Source organism: Oryctolagus cuniculus, chromosome 7 (assembly GCF_051225735.1).
Source record: "Oryctolagus cuniculus isolate XC-2025 breed Fujian yellow rabbit chromosome 7, ASM5122573v1, whole genome shotgun sequence".
Classification (NCBI taxonomy): Eukaryota; Metazoa; Chordata; class Mammalia; order Lagomorpha; family Leporidae; genus Oryctolagus; species Oryctolagus cuniculus.
The window spans coordinates 7,704,723-7,724,501 of record NC_142873.1 but is presented as its reverse complement, the minus strand read 5'-3'; the positions used below and the strand labels follow the sequence as shown (position 1 = coordinate 7,724,501).

The window sequence follows — 19,779 nt, the reverse complement described above, 5'->3', positions numbered from 1 at the left end:
CTCCCTGGCACGTCTTATAAATGGTCACAAATCCCACACATGCAGGCTCTACCAACTAACTTCATCAACCCCTGAAGGCTCTAACATAAAATTCGACAGGACACTAACATTCAGATCATAACATACCCCAAATCCTACCTGTGCTTTATGAAAATTTGCTATGTCTTTCAGTTAAGTCCTATTTTATTTTTAAACATAAGTAAATCTAATTCAAACTGTTACTTTACTAATTACTTGGAAGACAAATTTAAGGTCTTTTTAACTAAAATATTAAACCATCATAAAATGCTCAAACAGAATGGTCAGAGTTGGAGTTCATCTTAGAAACAGAACCTGATTGAGAGGCTAACCCAAAAAGCTACTCAGATCAAATCATTAAAATATATATATATATTTGTTTATATATATTTATACACTATTTACATCAATCACTTTATTTCTTAAAAGCAGTCAGTTAACTCCATTACAGAAAGTAAAACTTATTTTATATATATATATATATATATATACACACACACACATATATATAAATAATTTGGAAACACAAAATATAGTCTCATTCCAACATCTTAAAAAGTGTTCTTCAGGGATAGGTATTGTGGCACAGAAGGATAAGCCATCGCCGGAAACACAAACATCCCAAATTAGAATACCTAGGATGGAGTCCCCCTCATCACTCTGCCTGTCAAATAAAAATGAATAATTTTTTAAAAGTATCCTTCAATATGGGGCCGGCGCCATGGTGCAGTAGGTTAATCCTCCACGTGCAGTACCAGCATACCATATGGGTGCCAGTTCCAGTCCTGGCTGCTCCTCTTCTAATCCAGCTCTCTGCTATGGCCTGGGAAAGCAGTGAAAGATGGCCCAAGTCCTTGGGCCTCTGCACCCACGTGGGGGACCTTGAAGAAGCTCCTGGCTCTGGCTTCGGATTGGTGTAGCTCTGGCCGTTGTGGCCATCTGGCGAGTAAACCAGCAGAAGGAAGACCTTTCTCTCTGTCTCTACCTCTGTCTGTAACTCTACCTCTCAAATAAATAACAAAAAATCTTTTTTAAAAAAGTATCCTTCAACATACAACATGTATTGGTAAAATAAGAACAATATCTATCATACCTATGTACAGGGTTGCTATGGGAATAAAAAATTATATATAAACATATTTTGAAGCTATTAAACCGTATGTAAAAGTTAAGCATCATATAAGTCTATTTTTAGCTCTTCAATTTCAGACCGATGAATTAAATCAAAATCCTAAATGTGGACCTTGTGTTTAGCCTAGCAGTTAAGAGTGCCTGAGTCAATTCTCAGCTCTAGCTCCTGATTCCAGGTTTCTCCCACTGGAGACCCCAGGAGGCAGGCAGCAGTGAGGGCTCAAGTAGCTGGCTTCCTGCTACCCACATGGGAGACCAGAACTGAGTTCCCAACTAGTGGCTCCAGCCTCAGCCAGGAGTGCCAGCTGCTGTAGGCATTTGGGGAATGAACCAGTGAATGAAAGCTCTGTTTGCCTGCCTGTCTATGTGTCTCTGAAACAAAAATAAATTTTTAAAAGTGTTCGGGGGTGGGCATTTGGCTAGTAGTTAAGGTGCACACATCCCATATTCGAGTGCTTGTGCTGGTGTTCCAGCTCTACTCCCAACTCCAGCTTTCTGCTAATGTGCACACTGGGAGGCAGCAGGAGATGGCTCAATTACTTGAGTCCCTGCTGGAGTTCATGGCTGCTAGCCCAGCATCAACCAGCATTTAAGCTAGCAGCTAGCATTAAGGGCATTTAAGGAATAAACCAGCAGATGGGAGCACTTTCTGCCTCATCTGTCTGTCTCTCTGCCTCACAAATAAAATAAATACACAAATTTTAAAGTAACAATTTTTAATCTAAACTTTAACAACCTATTGCTAAAATCTGAACAGACAGCATTCATATTTAAGTAGTTCCTTTCTTAGAAAAAACAGTAAAGTTAAATAATGGTTAAGAATCTAAATAATAGAGAATCATGAAAGACCTTCCTATAATTATATTACATTAGTGAATTCTTCTTATACATAGAAACCTCAGTGTGCATAAGCATTTTGCTTTACTGAAACGGTTATACTACCCAATGAAAACCTGACCTCCTGGGCAGGCGCTGTGGCTTAGCGGGTAAAGCCGCTACCTGCAGTGCCAGCAACCCATATATGGCACCGGTTTGAATCCCAGCTGCTCCATTTTTGATCCAGCTCTCTGCTATGGCCTGGAAAAGCAGTAGAAGATGGCCCACATCTTTGAGCCCCTGCACCCACATGGCAGAAGAAGCTCCTGGCTCCTGGCTTCAGATCAGCACAACTCCAGCTGTTGTGGCCAACTAGGGAGTGAACCAGCAGATGGAAGACCTCTCTCTCTCCTTCTCTCTGTGTGTAACTCAGACTTTCAAATAAATAAACAAATCTTAAAAAAAAAAAAAAAAAGGCTACAGGGGAGCCAGCATTGTAGCATAGCAGGTAAAAGCGCTGCCTGAATACCAGTATCCCATGTGGGTGCCACTTCGAGACCTGGATGTTCCACTTCCAATCCAGCTCCCCGCTAGTGCCTGGGAAGGCAATGGAGGATAACCCAAGTGTTTGGGCCCCTGCACCCATGTGGGAGACCAGGATGAGGCTCCTGGTTTCAATCTAGCCTAGCCCTGACCGTTGTGACCATTTGGGGAGTGAACCAGCAAATGGAAGATCTCTTTCTCTCTGTAACTCCGCCTTTCAAATAAATAAATAAATCTTGTTAAAAAAAAAAAAAAAAAAAAGACTACAGGGACCAGTGTTGTAGCCTAGCAGGTACAACACATATGGGTGCCGCCTGGTGTCCTGGCTGCTCATTTCCAATCCAGCTCCCTGCTAATGCACCCGGAAAAGCAGCAAAGGATGACCCAAGTACTTGGGCCCTTACCACCCACACAGGAGACCCAGAGGCTCCTGGCTTTGGCCTGGCCCATCCCTGGCTGTTGGGGCCATTTGGAGAGTAAATCAGCAGATGGAAGACCCCTTTCTCTGTCTGTCTCTCCCCCTTTCTCTCTCTGTTGTCACTCTGACTTACAAGTTAAGTAAATCTTAAAAAAAAAAAAAAAAAAGAAGGCATTAACTATTGATAAAAGCAACAGGAAAGATGAATCTCAAAATATATTGAAGAAGCCAGACCAGAAGTTAGTATACTCATATATTATATATTTTCATTTATATAAAATTCTTGAAAATTCAAAGTAGTCTATAAAGACAGGAAGTAGATTAGTGGGTATCTGCTGATGGAGTAGGGGTGGTGGTGAGGATTACAAAGCAATGCAAAAAACCTATCTTTTTTTAGGTTTATTAATTTATTTGAAAATCAGAGTTATACAGAGAGAGTTCTTCCATCTGCTGGATTGCTCTCAAAATTGCCGCAACGGCCAGAGCAAGGTGAGACTAAAGCCAGGAACTTCTTCCAGATCTCCCATGTGGGTGCAGGGGTCCAAGCACTTGGGACATGTTCTGCTGCTTTCCTAGGCACATTAGCAGGGAGCTGGATCAGAAGTGGAATAGTCATGACTTGAACTGGCACCCATATGGGATGCCAGGGTCACAGGCAACAGCTTTACCCACTACACCACAATGCCAGCCCTGCAAAAAACTTTTTAGATAAAAAAGACATTTCACTTCCTTGACTGTGGTGATGATTTCACGGTTATTTATCTATTTCAAAACATATCAAATTATTTAAGTACCTGTAGTTGTTGCTTCAAATGTCTTCTTAAATATGTTTTTTTAAGCTATGAATGCTCAACCATGAGAAGCAGTCCATAAAGTAGACTCATAGAATGACGATTGCTTTAAGTAGCACTCTGACCTCAGAATTAGCCCTTAAGGAATTCTAGTCTGGCTGAAAAGCCCAAGAGAGCATTTCAGGCGTGGAAAGCCAAGACATTGTGACAAAAAATGTCCTACTTGAAGGACCTCTGTGGGTGAGACCTCAGTGGAAAGCAGCAGTCATCAAAGGAGATACTTTTCTCTGAAGGGAGGAGAGAACTTCAACTATGCTTACAGTCTTGTCTAAATACTGACAGGGTTTGTGTATTCAAAAGGCTTCCACAGTCTAGGTAGCTCATGTCAAGAGCCTCAGGTGGTCACTGACATCATACCTAAGAGTGTTAATTGTTAAATTAACAACAGGAGTCACTAAGCACTAACTTCCCATGCAGGACCTCTGTCCTCAAAGAGTTATATTACGAGAGTTAACAGTAAGACTTGTTCTCAAAGATTGATTACATTTTAGTGTATTAAATGGAGGATATTCTTATGTCTCATAGGTTTTAGTTATGCCTAAGTGTCCAACTCCACTGCTTGTTTTCTTAGGTGCTTCCTTAATTAATGATAAAAGTTGTTATCAAGGACTTACTTTCTTTTAATGTATTAAGTGGAGAATATTCTTATGTCTCATAGTTATGTCTAAGTGCTTGCAAAGGATGTATCATTCCTGGGTGCTTCTTTAAAGTTAAGTGGAAGGAAGGAAGGAAGGGAGGAAGGGAGGAAGGGAGGAAGGGAGGAAGGGAGGAAGGAAGGAGTGAAATTAACCTCAAGATGCAATAACTTTGAATAGCCCTTGTCTTGACTGTTGAGGAACAGGTTTTTGTTTTGTTTTTTTGTGCAAATTGTTGAACTCTTTACTTAGTATAGAGTTGGTCTTCTGTATATAAAGTTAATTGAAAGTGGATCTTAATGGAGAATGGGACTGGGAATAGGAGAGGGAGAAGGAGGTGGGTGGGTATGTGGGTAGGAGTGCAGGTATGGTGGGAAGATTCACTATATTCCTAAAGTTGTACTTACGAAATGCATGAAGTTTGTATTCCTTAAATAAAAGATTTCTTTGGGAAAAAAATCAAAAATAAAAATAGATAAAATCTGTTTTATATAAGAAAAATGAATTTATGAGAATATAAGACTACAAAAATCACTTCTCATTGCTAAATTTTCCATACTTCAACAGAATCACAGATTTTGAATAAATGCAATATATTATCAAGAAATCATATTAAATTTCTGGGGCATTGTGCCATAGCAGGTAAAGCCCCACTTGCAATCCTGGCAATCTATATGGGCACTGGTTCATATCCTGGCTGCTCCACTTTCAATCCAGCTCCCTACTTATGGCATGGAAAAAGTAGCAAGGATGGCCCAGGTCCTTCGGCCCCTGGCAGCCATATGGGAGATCCAGAAGAAGCTCCTGAGCTCTGCCTCACCTAGCCCTGGCCATTGTAGCCATCTAGGGAGTGAACTAGTGGATGGAAGATATCTTTCTCTTTCTCTCCTACTCCTCTTTCCCTCTCTATAACTCTTTCAAATAAATAAATAAATCTTAAAAAAAGGATGTTAACTTCAAAAGTGATTCAGAGTTTACTGCATATGAATCATGCTTTTAAGCCTCTGAGTTTCTGAATTGCAAACCTTGGGATATAAATTATAAATGATAAAGCATATGCACATACATAAGTATAGCCTAGTTCAAGAGAAACTAATATGAAAATGAACCAATAATATGTACAAAGTTTTTACCAGAGGTGATGAAAAATTCTGGGGTTTAGACGGTGGTGATGGTTACATAATATTGTAGATGTTTTTACTGGCACTAAATTGTACATTAATTAAAGTTTAAAATGAAATTTTGCTATGCATGTTTTACCACAATAAAAAATACTTTAAAAAATTATTGGTTAGTCTGTCTAGTGCCCTCACATGTATTCCTACAGTTCATTGATGAAAAATTCAGTATCCATTTTTAAGTATATGGCTCTGGGAGACAGACAGAAGCTAGGACAGGACATAATGCTAAATTCTAAGACAGCTTAGAAAAGCATAAAAATGCTACTTTAAACAGCTTCTGATGCATTTTAACACAAGTACATTTAAATGGAAACAGTAACTATGAACTCAGATAACAGAGAGGATAATCTTTCAAAAGAAAACTACTGGATTGGGACTCAGATAGTGATTATCTCACTTTATCAGGGCTCTTTAGCAGGAATCATTAGCTTTTTCACTATTAATGATTTCCCCTATAAAATGGAGAAATGACTTACTATGTTTCATAAGCATACTGAAAGAAAAATACAACACAGGGTATTCTGAGATCGTAGTGGAAAAAAGCAACTTTATAAAAACATAAGTTTTTATATAATATACTAGAAGGTAAATGGAATGGTATTACTGGTTACGTAAAGGAAAAGTTATTATTGCTAACCAGAGGCTTTCCTGAATTTTATAAATACACATAAAATTGTACACAGTTAAGCCAAAGCATAGTATGATGGGGGGAAAGCTGGAATTGTGGAAGAGCTATACTTCAGAACAACCTAGAATACACAAATAGACTGTAGCCCAGCAAGGGGATATTTTACGCTGTCAGTCACTGCCCTGGAAATAGTGCTAATTCTATCCTTTTTGAACATATGTTATATAAAATGTGACAATGAAAAATTTCTGTTAGAAGAACTAAAAAATAAGACTGTCACCATCTCAGTATATCATTAAGCCCAAGACTGCTACAAATTAATTCCTAATAATGACGTGATCTACATTGATTTCATGTTTCCATGAATTAAATTAATAAAATATTTAAGGATTACCACTGAATTTTGCTGAGTTCAAAAAGAAAATTTGTCTAGTAATTTCACACACTTCAAAAACAAATATAAATATTTTGCTCTAACTTCCCATTATATCATATCCTTCATGTCTTCATTATTTATTTACATATTAAGATATTTATACATTATATCCTGCCCAAATTTAACTCAATCTAAACCTCCAGAGTAGTAACTGGATATGGAATATTTTTTTCATCTCATTCCAAAATTGCTCTATATCATTGCTGAAAGTTAAACTACTTAATTCTTTTCTAAGTTTGCTCCCTTTTCTAAATATGCCACCAATCTATGTGCTTCTTGGAGCACCTAAAGCATTCCATGTCTGTGTCAGGTCACCTCAGTTGCCCCAGTCAGGATCTGACCTTTAACAGACCAACTGCTTTGGCTCTGCACTCCTGCCCTTCCCTCATTCAGTTGGAGATGTGCCATTAATCAAAGGAGAAGCCCTGGAAAAAGGACTCTGAAGGACAGTTTTAAAAGCATTAGAACTCCAGGGGCATCTAGTAGGTGCTAAGTAATGTCTAAGGAACTCCATGAAATTTATGTCAAAAGGTTTCAATATGTTGAAAACAGCAAGATGGCAGTAGGACTTAAACTTATGAGCTATATTTCATATACTAACAACAGAAACTGCTTTCTAGGAAAACTGCACCAATTTGGCACTAAGTTTCAGGCCTTCAAAAACATTTTACTCTCTTCTAGGAGTTCAACATAAGGAAACAGGTGTGTGTGCTGTGGCACAGGGGATCAAGTCCTGCCTAGGATGCCAGCATCTCATATCACAGTGCCCAAGATGAGTTCTGCCTCCTCCACTACTGATCCAGCTCCCTGCTAATGTGCCTGGGAGGCAGCAAATGATGGCTCAAGTACTTAGGTTCCTGCCACCCACATGGCAGTCTCAGATTGAGTTCCTGGCTCCTGACTTTAGCCTGGTACAGTCCTGGAAAATCTCAATCTCTCCCTCACCTCCCATAATCTCCCTCCCTTCTCCCTCTCTCTGTTTACTCTGCCTTTCAAATATTTTTTAGAAAGTTTAGTTCAAGGGCCAGCGCCGTGGATAGTAGGTTAAGCCTCCTCCTGCAATGCCAGCATCCCATATGGGCAGCAGTTTGAGTCTCGGCTTCTCTACTACCCATCTAGCTCCCTGCTAACAGCCTGGAAAAGCAGTGGAAGATGGCCTAAGTGCTTGGGTCCCTGCATCCCTATGGGAGACCAGAAGAAACTCCTGGCTCCTGGCTTTGGATGGGCCCAGCTGGAGCTGTTTGAGGCCATTTGGGGAATGAACCAGTGGATGGAAGACCTCTCTCTGTCAGTAACTCTATCCCTCAAATAAATAAATTAATTAAAAAAAAAAAAAAAGCTCAGTTCAAACAATTGTGCACAAAGAGGTGCAACTTGTTTTTTTGTTTTGTTTTTCTTTTTGAAGATTTATTTTATTTATCTGAAAGAGTTACAGAGAGAGGTACAGAGAGAGAGGTCTTCCATCCGCTGGTTCACTCCCCAGATGGCTGCAACAGCCAGAGCTATGCCAATCCAAGCCAGGAGCCAGGAGCCTCCTCCGGGTCTCCCATGTGGGTGCAGGGGCCCAAGGACTTGGGCCATCTTCTACTGCTTTCCCAGGCCACAGTAGAGAGCTGGATCGGAAGAGAAGCAACCGGGACTAGAACCAGTGCCCATATGGGATGCCGGTGCTTCAGGGCAGGGCTTTAACCCACTGTGCCACAGCGCCGGTCACCAAGAGGTGCAACCAGTAAGGGATGCAATTTCCCTTGACCCAGCAATTCTAGTTGGAAGCATTTTCCTTACAGATATACAGCTAGAGCACCCCAACCCAAAATCCAAAATTCTCCCAAATCCAAAACTTCAAAATTTTGGATTTTCATGTTAGAAAAGCACAACTGATACATAAACTGAAAGTAGATCATTGTAAAAATTAAGAGAAGGAATAAGAGAGGAAGGAGAACAAAGGGTGGGACCATGGGTGGGAGGGAGTGTAGGATGGGAACTATCACCATGTTCCTAAATCTGTATACATGAAATTTGTATGCCTTAAATAAAATTTAAAAAACAATAAAGTATAGGGGCTGGTGCTGTGGCATAGTGGGTAAAGCCACTGCCTGCAGTGCCGGCATCCCATAAGGGTGCTGGTTCAAGTCCTGGCTGCTCCACTTCCGATCCAGCTCTCTGCTATGGCCTGGGAAAGCAGCAGAAGATGGCCCAAGTACTTGGGCCCCTGCACCCACTCGGAGGACCCGGAAGAAGCTCCAGGCTCCTGGCTTTGGATCAGCCTAGCTCCGGCAGTGGCAGCCATTTGGGGAGAAAACCAGTGGATGGAAGACTTCTCTCTCTCTAACTGTGCCTTTCAAATAAATAATCTTAATAATAATAATAATAATAAAGTATGCAAACACTCAAGTCCAAAAAACTCTAAAATCTGAAACACTTCCTATTCCAGGCATTTTGGATAAGAGACGATCTATAACTGTATACAAGCAAATGGTTTACATTCAATGTTATTCACTGCAGTACCATTTGTAATAGTAAAACTTAGAAACTGATTAAATGAATTATGGTTCATCCAGGCATTAGGCAGCCATAAAAAGAGTAAGGAATCTCTTTATGAAATGGCAGGAAAATAAATTGGAGTTACATTGATAAATAGGGGTAGAGAGAGAGGAAGGAATGACTCCAGCTACAGATCAGATCAATTCTCATAATGAGTTACTGTATGTGTAAAACTGTAGAAAATGCCTATGAACAGTAAAAACCTATGATAATATCAATTCAAATATAACACAATTAACAATTAGCCTGACAGCCAGAACTCCCAACCATCTTCCTTTGTAGGCTTGATCCAGCCATTTCATTAACCTCACAAAAACAGGTCCTACATTTTTCTAAACTAAATTGCCTGGATCCCACTCATGGCAGAGTGTTTTACACACATATCTATCTAATTATACATTTGCACCTATACACATGTAATAGGTATGGAAGGAAACATAAGAATTTCAAAAAATTACTGACTTTGTTGGTGGAAGGGACAATAATTGCCTGCCAGATGGCAAATGGGATGGGGATTAGATGGACAGGCAGGGAGGAGGGGTGAGAGAGATCTCATGGACTATCCTTTTATACTTTCTGATTTTTTCCAAATTATCTATGCTTTAAGATAAATTTTTAAATTATAATTATATAAATTAATAAAAAGAAATTTAAAATATTTTAAAGTGTAATAGTTTTAATAACATGAGAAAATATAATGTTAAGATAAAAAAGTGGGATATAAAATACATGCAGGAACAGGCATTTGGTACAATGGTTAGGAAACCACTTAGGGTATCTATACACCATATGGCAGTGCTCCACTACCCATCTCATTCCTGCCAATGCACACCCTGGGAGAGGGCAAAGGTGATGCCTCAAGGACCTGGGTCTCTGCCACACAAGTGGGAGACCCTGACTGAATTCCCTTCCTGACACTAGCCTGGCCCAACTCCAGCCATGAGAGGAATTTGGAAAGCAAATCACTAGACGGAAGATCTCTGTCTTATCTGTCTGTCTGTCTCCCTCTGTCTCTTCGCCTTTCAAATACATAATACAAATTAAAAAAAAAAAAAAATACTGGGACCAGCATTGTGGCCTAGTGGGTCAAACTGCAGCCTGCAATGCCCATATCCATATGGGCGCCAATTTTTTCCTGGCTGTTCCATTTCTTATCCAGCTTCCTGATAATGTGCCTAGAAAAGCAGAGGAAGATGGCTCAAGTACTTGGGCTCCTGTATCCATGTGGGTAACCTAGATGAAGCTTCTGGCTTTGGCCTGGCCCAGTCCTGGTCATTGCAGCCATTTAAGGAGTGAACAAGCAGTTGGAAGATCTCTGTCTCTGTCTCACTCTCTCTTTGTAACTCTGCCTTTCAAATAAACAAATAAATCTCTTCAAAAAAAATGCATGTAGCATGACACCAAATATGTATAAAAATAGTATAGACAGGAATAAAATATAATGAAATAGTAAAAGAACAGTTATTTCTGGAAGAGGGATTACAAGCAGTTTTAATTTTCTTTAGACTTTGATAAAATTAAAATTTCTCACTTTAAGTGCAGATTATATTAATAATCAGAAAAAGGGTTTAATTTTTTACGATAAGATTCAGAGAGGTTAGAAATGAAAGGGGAAGGTAGAAAGTTATTAGGTATCCTAAGGGTGCTAAGCATCACACACAAAACACTGAAATTTATTTAAAACATCACTTCCAATCACAGTATAAAAAATTTACGGAGAAAGAACTGAGACAAAAAATATCTGTCATCTGGTCTAACTCCTAAGGATCACTATGAGATTACTGCCATCCTCATAGTCTGCGAATGTTTTGTCCGTTTTTGTTTTCTGTTACCTAGGTAATGGTACTTCCAGCATTTCCCTTAAAGACTGTGAAACTAACAATCTGGTATTTCTCACTGTCGACTTTTCCTGACCTTCAGCTTTGAAAGGTCATCTCCCTAAGGGAAAGCAGTAAGATCTACAAGCTAAATCAAGAAACTAAGGAATCTGAGGTTAAGAGTTCCAATCCTGACAAACTGAAATTTGTCTCCAATTTTGGGAATAAGCTACACTTCCTGAGCTATTTTCTTTAATGGGGAATCCTAAAGGATTGTTTTAAAAAATATTTAGGACTACTGACAAGGTTATTTTTTTTTTCACACAATTCTAAATTTTGTTTTCCTGTCTTATGTTAAGTATTTTTCTCTCTGAATCTATATTCCCCCCATCAGTACTTGAAAGTACCACCAATTCCTCAGACTCAGGGATGGGAGTAACGGGTCAGTTTGGAAAGCCTACCTAAGGTGACACAAAGTAAAAAGAATGTGAGCCATGTTGAAGACTTTTGGGGGAAGAAAATTTAAACTAGACCTTTGCAAAGTAGATGAAGACAACCAATTAGGGTTACTACACTCAGTCTGCTCATATCTAACACCGGCTACAGCCAGCCATAATAAAGATGGTAAGTTCAGTATCATAGTCTAACCAGTGACGCCTTGTTATACCTTCAAGGGTTCTGGTTTTATTTCTTGTGTTTACCTCATACTAACAGCACCGTGCTGGGCCTCAGGACTTCCATCTGCTGGTCATGCACCTCCATTGATGGCTACCTTCTCACAAGGAAATGAACTAGATTAGATTGACAAAGGGTTCACTACCTACTGGCATCTGACAAACATCAGAGAGCGATCATCCCTCTGCCAAGACAGTGGGAAGCCCTTTCAGTAGTGCCTTCAGCAGGCTGCAGACTCCTCCTCTGGCTAACAAGACCAAACACCTCTCTAGCTACTCTAAAGTTTTTCCAGTGGGGAGGGACAAGCAAGCAAACAGCTGAATTTTTTCTGGATTAACTCATTCATTAGTTGAATGCCTTTTTGTGGTTCACCTACCTAAAAGGTGATCAAATCGCTTTGTGCTGCTGAAGAGAACAATTACATAAACACTCTGCTCTGACTTCCCTCATTCTTCTTTCTAATGAAACAAAGCATCAGAAACCACCTTCCTGCCTTGACTTCCTTAGTCATCTCAATAAAGTCTACTTTCTTTTTCATGTGAATACCTTCTCTCTTCCTTAGCAAATCACAGAAATGTTCTTCCTAAGACACAACAGTACATCATTTTTTAAAAGTGTGCACTGGGTGCTGGCATTGTGTTGCAGGGGGTTAAGCCACCACTAATGCCATGGCCATCCATAAAGGAGTGCCCTTCAAGTCCTGGCAGCTCCGTTTCTGATCCGGCCTCCTGCTAACAAACCTGCAAAAGCAGTGTAAGACGGCCTAAGAGCCAGGGCCCCTGGCACCCATGTGGGAGACCTGAAAGAGTTCCAGGTTCTTGGTATCAGCCTGGCCCCCAGATCTGACTGTTGAGGCCAGTTGGAGAATGAACCAGCAGATAAAAGACCTCTCTCTCTCTCTCTCTCTCTCTCTCTCTCTCTGTCTTTCTTCTCTCTCTGTTGCTCTGCCTTTCAAATAAGTAAATCTTTAAGAAACAAAAAATGAAATGTGTACACCATGTTTTATTATCTGAAAAAGCTCAAGGCAATCCTTAAACTATTCTTTCCTTATAAACGAAGAGCAGCATTCTACAACTTTGTATTATTTGTTAGAAAATTTGTACAGATCCTCAATCCCGTATCAGCAATAACCAAATCAAAAGAAAAGTGAAAACTGAAGTTTTTTCATAACTTCTCTGACAATAAAATCTGACCTGCACTGACATATAGCTATTTATATAGTCTTTATACCAATTAGTGTGAATATACATTTATTTAATTGCAAAAACATTACCATGACAGATTCCTGGCTGTTGCTACAGACTCCACTAGGGAGGTTCTGTTACTGTATATATACACCATATTCATTTTCTAAAATCAAAACATTTTAAATTTTGAAACACTCTAATCCAGTTGGTTTTGGAAAAAAGATTATGGACATATAATTCTAATCTTCAAAAATATTGTCATTGTTTGAAAGTACAATAGCAAGAAATCAACAGATAAAGGGTAACAAATACTAAGAGGTTATCCAAAAAAATACTAATATGTTATCCATCATCTCAGAACATTAATAGAACAATTTAAATAGGATGTACAAATTTCCTCTCAAAGGAGAAAAAAAAGGTTTAAAATACACAGTAAGTTCCTAGGCATGCTAGGAAGTTCTGGCTTCAGTGAAGAACTCTCTACTCTTAATGTGTATAAAACATATTTGGAGATCATGGGAATTTAATGTGCCAACATTCAAAACCTATGCCACATCCTAAGTATTAAGCTTAAGATTCCAAGAATTTCTAAAATATTACTACACATTTGTAAAGGTTCAACAAACAGCATGTGAGGGAATTAAAACACTTATGTAACAGGAATACGTTTGGGGATGTATTTGATAGACATTCACTGATTTTCCTTTAGCAATCAACTAACTAGAATACACAAAATTTTTGGTCTCAGTTGAATTTCATTCATCCACACAATATTACAAAAGGGGGCACATATTTAAGAGGTGTAAGGATGAATAATTCACTAAGACTATCCAAAGTTAATTATATTAAGGACATTCTGTGTAAGGCCAGTGCGTTAGTCATCTTTAATTCAGACAGAATCAAAATGAAACAACTTCCTGAACTTGTTATTGGTTGCAACAGTTTACCGCATATAGAGACATATGCTCTAGAAATGCAGTCAAATCTCATCTCATCCTCTTAATTCATAATGCAGAAGATACAACACAACTAGATAAGACTTCTGAGCCACCAGCCCATCATGCTCAGTTCATGAGACATTCTTACGAAATTCCCATTGTCACATTTCTGGAATTATATGACACTTGAGGAAGTATGGCTAATTCCCTTTTTTCTTCTTTTTTTGCTGAAACAGTACTAGCCACTAGAAATTTTCCATCAAGTCCCTGTGTCATCAATAAACAATGAGAAGTATACTAGCTTACTAAAAATAAGGTTGCTACCATTTTATTAACCGAATAGTTTAGAGAAATCCTGCTAATACTACCTAAATCAAAAAGTGCAAGTTCTTATTAGATCTCTTCTTGGGCTCCCCGTAGCTGCCCTCTAACCCTCCAAGGGCTTCTCTGTGCACACACTTGCAGACCTGTTGGGCTTCTGGGTGCAGAGCTCCACGGCAGGCAGTTTCAGAGAACTGATATCTTGAATTGCTCCCAAGGAGTGTCCTACAGTCACCATCCATTCATGGTAAAGCAGTTAATTTTAATGTTCTCATTGTTTACCAGAAAGAACAGACATTGAGGCTGGCTTTGCCGCTCCCGTTTCCTTTTGCTCGGCTGCTGAGCTTTTTCAGCCAATTGACTGCTTTGAGGCTATAAATATCTGAAAAATGTTCTGCATTTGATGCTCTTGGATTCTGTATCCATATTTAGCTGTTTGTGGCATGCCTTTGTTTAAGCGACTCCATCACCCATACAATCAGTCAGGTGGAGACCTAGCTGGTGAGAGGACAAAGGGATCCACATTCAGCAGACACTTACTGTGAGCCATGCACCTATCTGCTAGACACAGTGACAAGGAAAGGGGTAGCCAAGACAGGACTCTAAAGAGGAACAAGACAGACTCCCTGATGTCAACATTTGTACAGTCTTGACAGGGCCCGGGCACAACTTATTATGCTACTGGGATGAAACAAATGAAACATCTTACAACTCAAAGAAAACAAAGGGTAGGACAGCATAAATATTTTCTCTTAGCTCTGTCTCAGAGACATGCATTTGTTTGTGGTCTAAATATAGATCTACCTATTAAAAAGCTCTGACCATACTCCAAAAAACTTTTCCAAATCAAGGCAATACACGGCTCCGGGTACATATATGTAATCAACCAGAGCCAAACCTGTCAACTGCAAACTCAAAACTTCACTCGGTCTTCAAATTATGTGAGGCAAAGAAATAAAAACTGTTTATTGAAGTCTGCATTACAGATATGGGGGGGGGGTACTTTTGCTGCTGTTTATTTGCATTGCGATTTCAAACACAAAGTATACTGCAGAGAGTGTAGTCGGTAGCCAGCTGTACTTAATACAGCTCTTCCTTATACCCTGTCTTTAAAATCCACATGGCTATTTTAGGTGAGGTATCAAAAACTGAATGAGCTAGACCTGAGCACCCTCTCAATACCCACCTTCCTATCTTGTGAAAACATTCCAGGCACATGTACATCTGCCCTGAACATTCCTTCTTCCCAAACTCAGTTCCCTGACCTTTTGGTCAAAGTTCTCCCCAGAACCCCCTGACAATCATGATTTAAATGCATGCAGTTAAGGACTTGTCTGACGTCTGGACCCGAGAGTCAAGATGGAATTTGTAGGCCACTGGAGGTGAAACAGTGGAGCATGCCCAAGAATCAAACAACTTTAAAGCTAAATTGGACCACAGATACCAATTACTCCAAATTCCACATTATGCAGAAGCCTAGAGCCAGTGAGTTAAAAATACTCACCCAAAGTTAGCCAACCAAGTTGCAGCAAAGCCAGACTGAAAACTGGTTCTCCAGTTGTACACACTAGACTGGGTTCTCAGTTTGTGGATTTCTCTAAAACACATTAGTCCATATTCATCAACATGCCTTTAAATTGTGTAGATGGTCCAAGATAATCAAACACTAGAACATACTAGCATTGTCTAAACTGATTGTCTACTTGCTACTATTTTTATTTCAAAGATTTTCAGAGTCAGAACAGTCATCTTAAAAACAAAAGGAGACCACAGCCAAGGGTCATTCAGATAGTTTTTGGAATATTTGCATCAACAAAACAGTACCCAGGATGAACTATCTTGGAGGAAGGAAAGTAAGAGTACTAAACAGAGTAAATAAAACACAACTTCACATTAATCAATAGGGCAGACAAAAAAAGTTTGTGTACAGTGGAAATTCTCCAATTTGGCACAGAAACGCACAGTATGTATGTGTATACCGACTACTACAAGCTCCATTTTCAATGCAAAAGCCTAGAAGCAGTGAGTTAAAAGTGCTAACCCAAAGACAGACACAGTGAAAACCTAGCTTCTAGGGCCAAGCATTTGACCTAGCAGTCAAGACATCCACAGTCCACACTGGAATATCTGAGTTCGATTCCCAGCTCCCAAACTCCATTCTTGATTCCAGCTCTCTGCTAATGTGAACTCTGGGAGGCAGCTGTGATGGCCCAAGGAGCAGGGTTCTGCCATCCACATGGGGGACCTGGATTGAGTTCCCCGGCTTGGCCAGAGCCACTGCAGATATTTGGTGGGGAACCAGTAGGTGGTTGCTCTGTCACTCTGCCTCTCAAACGCAAAAAGAAAAGAGAACATCGGTTTTCAACCCTAAACTCTATACTCTAGACTGGGTCCCCAGTTTCTAAATTTCTTTAAAACATGTCAGATATACACAGGCACATACATACAGAAGTGTATGTGTGTTCTAGAACAAACTAGAAAAACAATATATATAGAAATAGGTTACATGCAAAGAATAACAGTTATTATGAGGGTTATAAAGCCCAGAGTTTTAGACACTAATTGTCATACATACTTATTCTTTTAGTAACGTGGCCCTATCTCTAATGTCATAAAAAAACAGAATACACACACAAAGACGTAAGGGTAGAAAGGAAGACAGAATAAGAAAATGCTCTAACCACAACATATTCTAATTCATACTCATTTTCAGATTCTCATCAGGCTATGTCATAAGCGATCAGCTAAATAGGATTAGCAGGCAGATAGAAAATCAGGCACCAAAGTTTTTAATCTCCTCTGCTGAGAACAAACTAGGTGACCTTGCGTCTTCTCTCACTCTTGTGCTTTAATTCTTCCAGTGAAATAGAATAACATCAAGAAACACTCAAACATGGAGCATGTACAAAAGTGGTACATAACAGAAATTCTTAAGAACTGGTTATAAGAAGAAATGGTTATTTTTATGACTAAATGAGCCATTAGAGATTATCTAACTCATTTTAGAGATGAGGAATCAGAGGTCAAAAAAAAAAAAAATGACCTAACCTGCCCCAAATTACACAGCTACTTAGCGACAAAACTGAGGCACGAACTCAGATCTCTGAACTCCTAGCTCTAGGATCTTTCTGACAGTGACAGACATGAAGTCTTGGAACCAACTGAGCTATCCAAAAAGACAACTTGCCAGGCTTGTCACTCTGGAACAGCAACCATATGCCCTATTCGGGAGGATGAAAGCAAACAGTATAATGTACTTGATCACCACAGCCTTAGATGCACACGACTGCAGAACAGTATCTCAGTACTGCATCGGATCCCAGGTACTCGAAATTTCCCATTTTCTACCCAACCACAGTTGGTTAGTGGTCACGTGAGGTAAAGGATAAACATCTTGCATTTCAAACTTTTGGAAAGCCATAGCTCAGCCCTGAATGCCAGACTATAAATCCTTGGGCTATGAGTTTTCAAACCATCATGGTTTTAATGCTGCCACAAGGCTCACCCTAATAGAGTCTCATTCAGCTTTAATTAAAGAGGTGGTTACTAGGAATGCAGAGAGGGAAAGTTTTAGTGTGTTCATCACTTTCAACCTGCTGAGTAGCAACCCAGGCACTCCACAGTGAGAACCAGAAACAATAGTGTAATCTGCAGCGATCTCCATGCCCTGGGATAACTGATCGCCTCTGGAGTGTGAGGTTCAAGAGGTTACAGATAAAGTCAGTTCCCAGCAAATAACGCGTTTGGCTTTTGTCTTAATTTCATTCATTTGCCTTTCCTCTACTGAGTTCTGGTGGTGCTGTGCGCTCTTTTTTTTGGGGGGGGGGGGTGTCTTGGTTTCCAGCCTTGCCCCACTCGACCACAGAAAGAGATGCAACCCCATCCCCTGGTTTCCTGGCGTGTTCCGTCATCCCTGCTCGAGGATCGATCGGCAGTTCCCTTGGAAAGGCTCGGCTAAGGATTATGTCTGAATAGTCCAACTCCACCTTAAACTTCCTGCAGGGTTCCCAAGAAGTCCAAAGACCACAGTGAGTCACATCGCTAACCCCCAGTGCTCGCTCCTGCGGGGAAACTTGTCAGAAACGCACGCCCGGAACAAAAAGGGGTATGGGAAACTGACCCGGGACGCGCGGGCACTGGGAATGAATGTAATTCCAGCCCAGGCAAAAGCAAGCACACACCGGCCTGCGGTCCTTACCGTACACCCGAACCCAGCTCTGCTGCTGGCACACGGACTCCAGGAGGATGCGATCCAGCATGCCACCAGCCACAGCCCCGCTGACCGGCACCGCCGCGTCCAGCTCCTCCGGGGGCAGCGGCGAGTCGGACTCCAGCGCCGGGAACATCTCCGGCCAGGACAGCGCCTCGGCGGCGGCGGCTCCTCCGGAGGCCGGGGAGAGCTCCATGGTGCCCGGGCGGGACGAGGCGGCGGCGGCGGGGCGGGCGCGCGGCTCCGCGCCCTGCCTGCGGGGAAGGGAAGGAGGGCGCGCAGCAGGGGCGAGGACCCGAGCGGCCGCCGGCGCGGGCGCCGCTCACCTCTCTGCCCGCGGACCGGGCGCCGCAGCCCACCTGCCGCCGGCGAGCGGGACCCGGGCCGGCGGGCGGCTCCAGCGTGGCCGCGCGCTCCGGTGCGGGGGTCCCTCCCGGGAGGGGAGGCTGGCCCTCCCGCCCCTCGGAGCCGCCTCCGTCACAGCCCCGCCGGGGACGAGCGGGGCCGGGCCGGGCTGGGCTCGGGGGCGTCGCCGCCAGGGGCCGCCCCCTCCGACCGGCTCCCGCCGCCGCCGCCGCCGCCGCCGCCGCAGCCGCCTCAGGGGCTCCGAGCGCTCGCTCCCCTCAGCCCGGGAGGGGGCGGGCGGGGGTCGCACGCCGGTCCGCAGCCCCCACCTCCGGAAGGAGCCGGCCCGCCGCCCCCCAGCTCTCCGGCCACGGCTCCGGCTCTGCCTCAGCGCTCCGCGGCGGCTCCCACAAGCCCGGCAGCCGCGGCGGCGGCGGCGGCGGCGGCGGTGGCGGCGGCGGCAGGCGGCATCCCAGGGTGATAGGCCGGAGCAATCGAGGCCCGAGCGCCGGGCCGCGTGTGCAGGCGAGCAACCCAGCGGAGGGAGGCTCTGCCCCCGAAGACAGGAGAAGTCGGACGCCGAGTCACTCGTGCGGCCGGGCCCGCCCACTTTCCCAGGGCCGGCTCCCGCGCCGCCCGGCGGTGCGCGGTCCGAGCCGACGCGGCCCGGGGAGGCGGGGAAGCCGAGGGGTGCGGGAAATTTGAAACGAGAGCAAGGGCGCTTCCCCTTCCTCTCACTGCTTTCCTGTGTATTTGGAGTAGGAGGCGGGAGAGAGGCCGCTTGGCTTTACCACGCCCTGGGGGAGACTGCGTGCGTCCCCGAAAGCGGGGCCGTGCGGTGCGGTGCGGTGCGGTGCGGTGCGGGGCCGCGCGGGAGCCGGACTCCTCCGTTCGAACAGCGTGCTGACGGAGTGCGGTGTGGACGCACGGACGGGCCTGCGCGCGGGGCGGGTGCTCCACAGCCCGGTACGCACGGACCCTGCGGTTCCTTGGCGGCGCTGAGCTCGCTGCGTCTCCGTGGCGGCTTTGCCCCGAGGATGTCCCCGGCGCTGCGTGCCTGGCTCCCTCCGGGACCTGGCTTTGCC

At 42.8% G+C, this 19,779-nt stretch overlaps 1 protein-coding gene across 4 annotated transcripts in view; it reads right to left on the bottom strand.

Moving 5' to 3' along the window:
• The window catches only part of RASAL2 (RAS protein activator like 2), a 416,913-nt gene extending 397,832 nt beyond the window's left edge, over nucleotides 1-19,081 (bottom strand). For all 4 annotated transcript variants that reach the window (XM_051856990.3, XM_051856991.3, XM_089336816.1 and 1 more), the window contains exon 1: nucleotides 18,338-19,081. In XM_051856990.3, the coding sequence (XP_051712950.2) occupies nucleotides 18,338-18,545 (208 nt within the window). In that variant the 5' untranslated portion in view covers nucleotides 18,546-19,081. The remainder of the gene's footprint in view (nucleotides 1-18,337) is intronic.
• Between the last annotated feature and the right edge of the window lie 698 nt (nucleotides 19,082-19,779).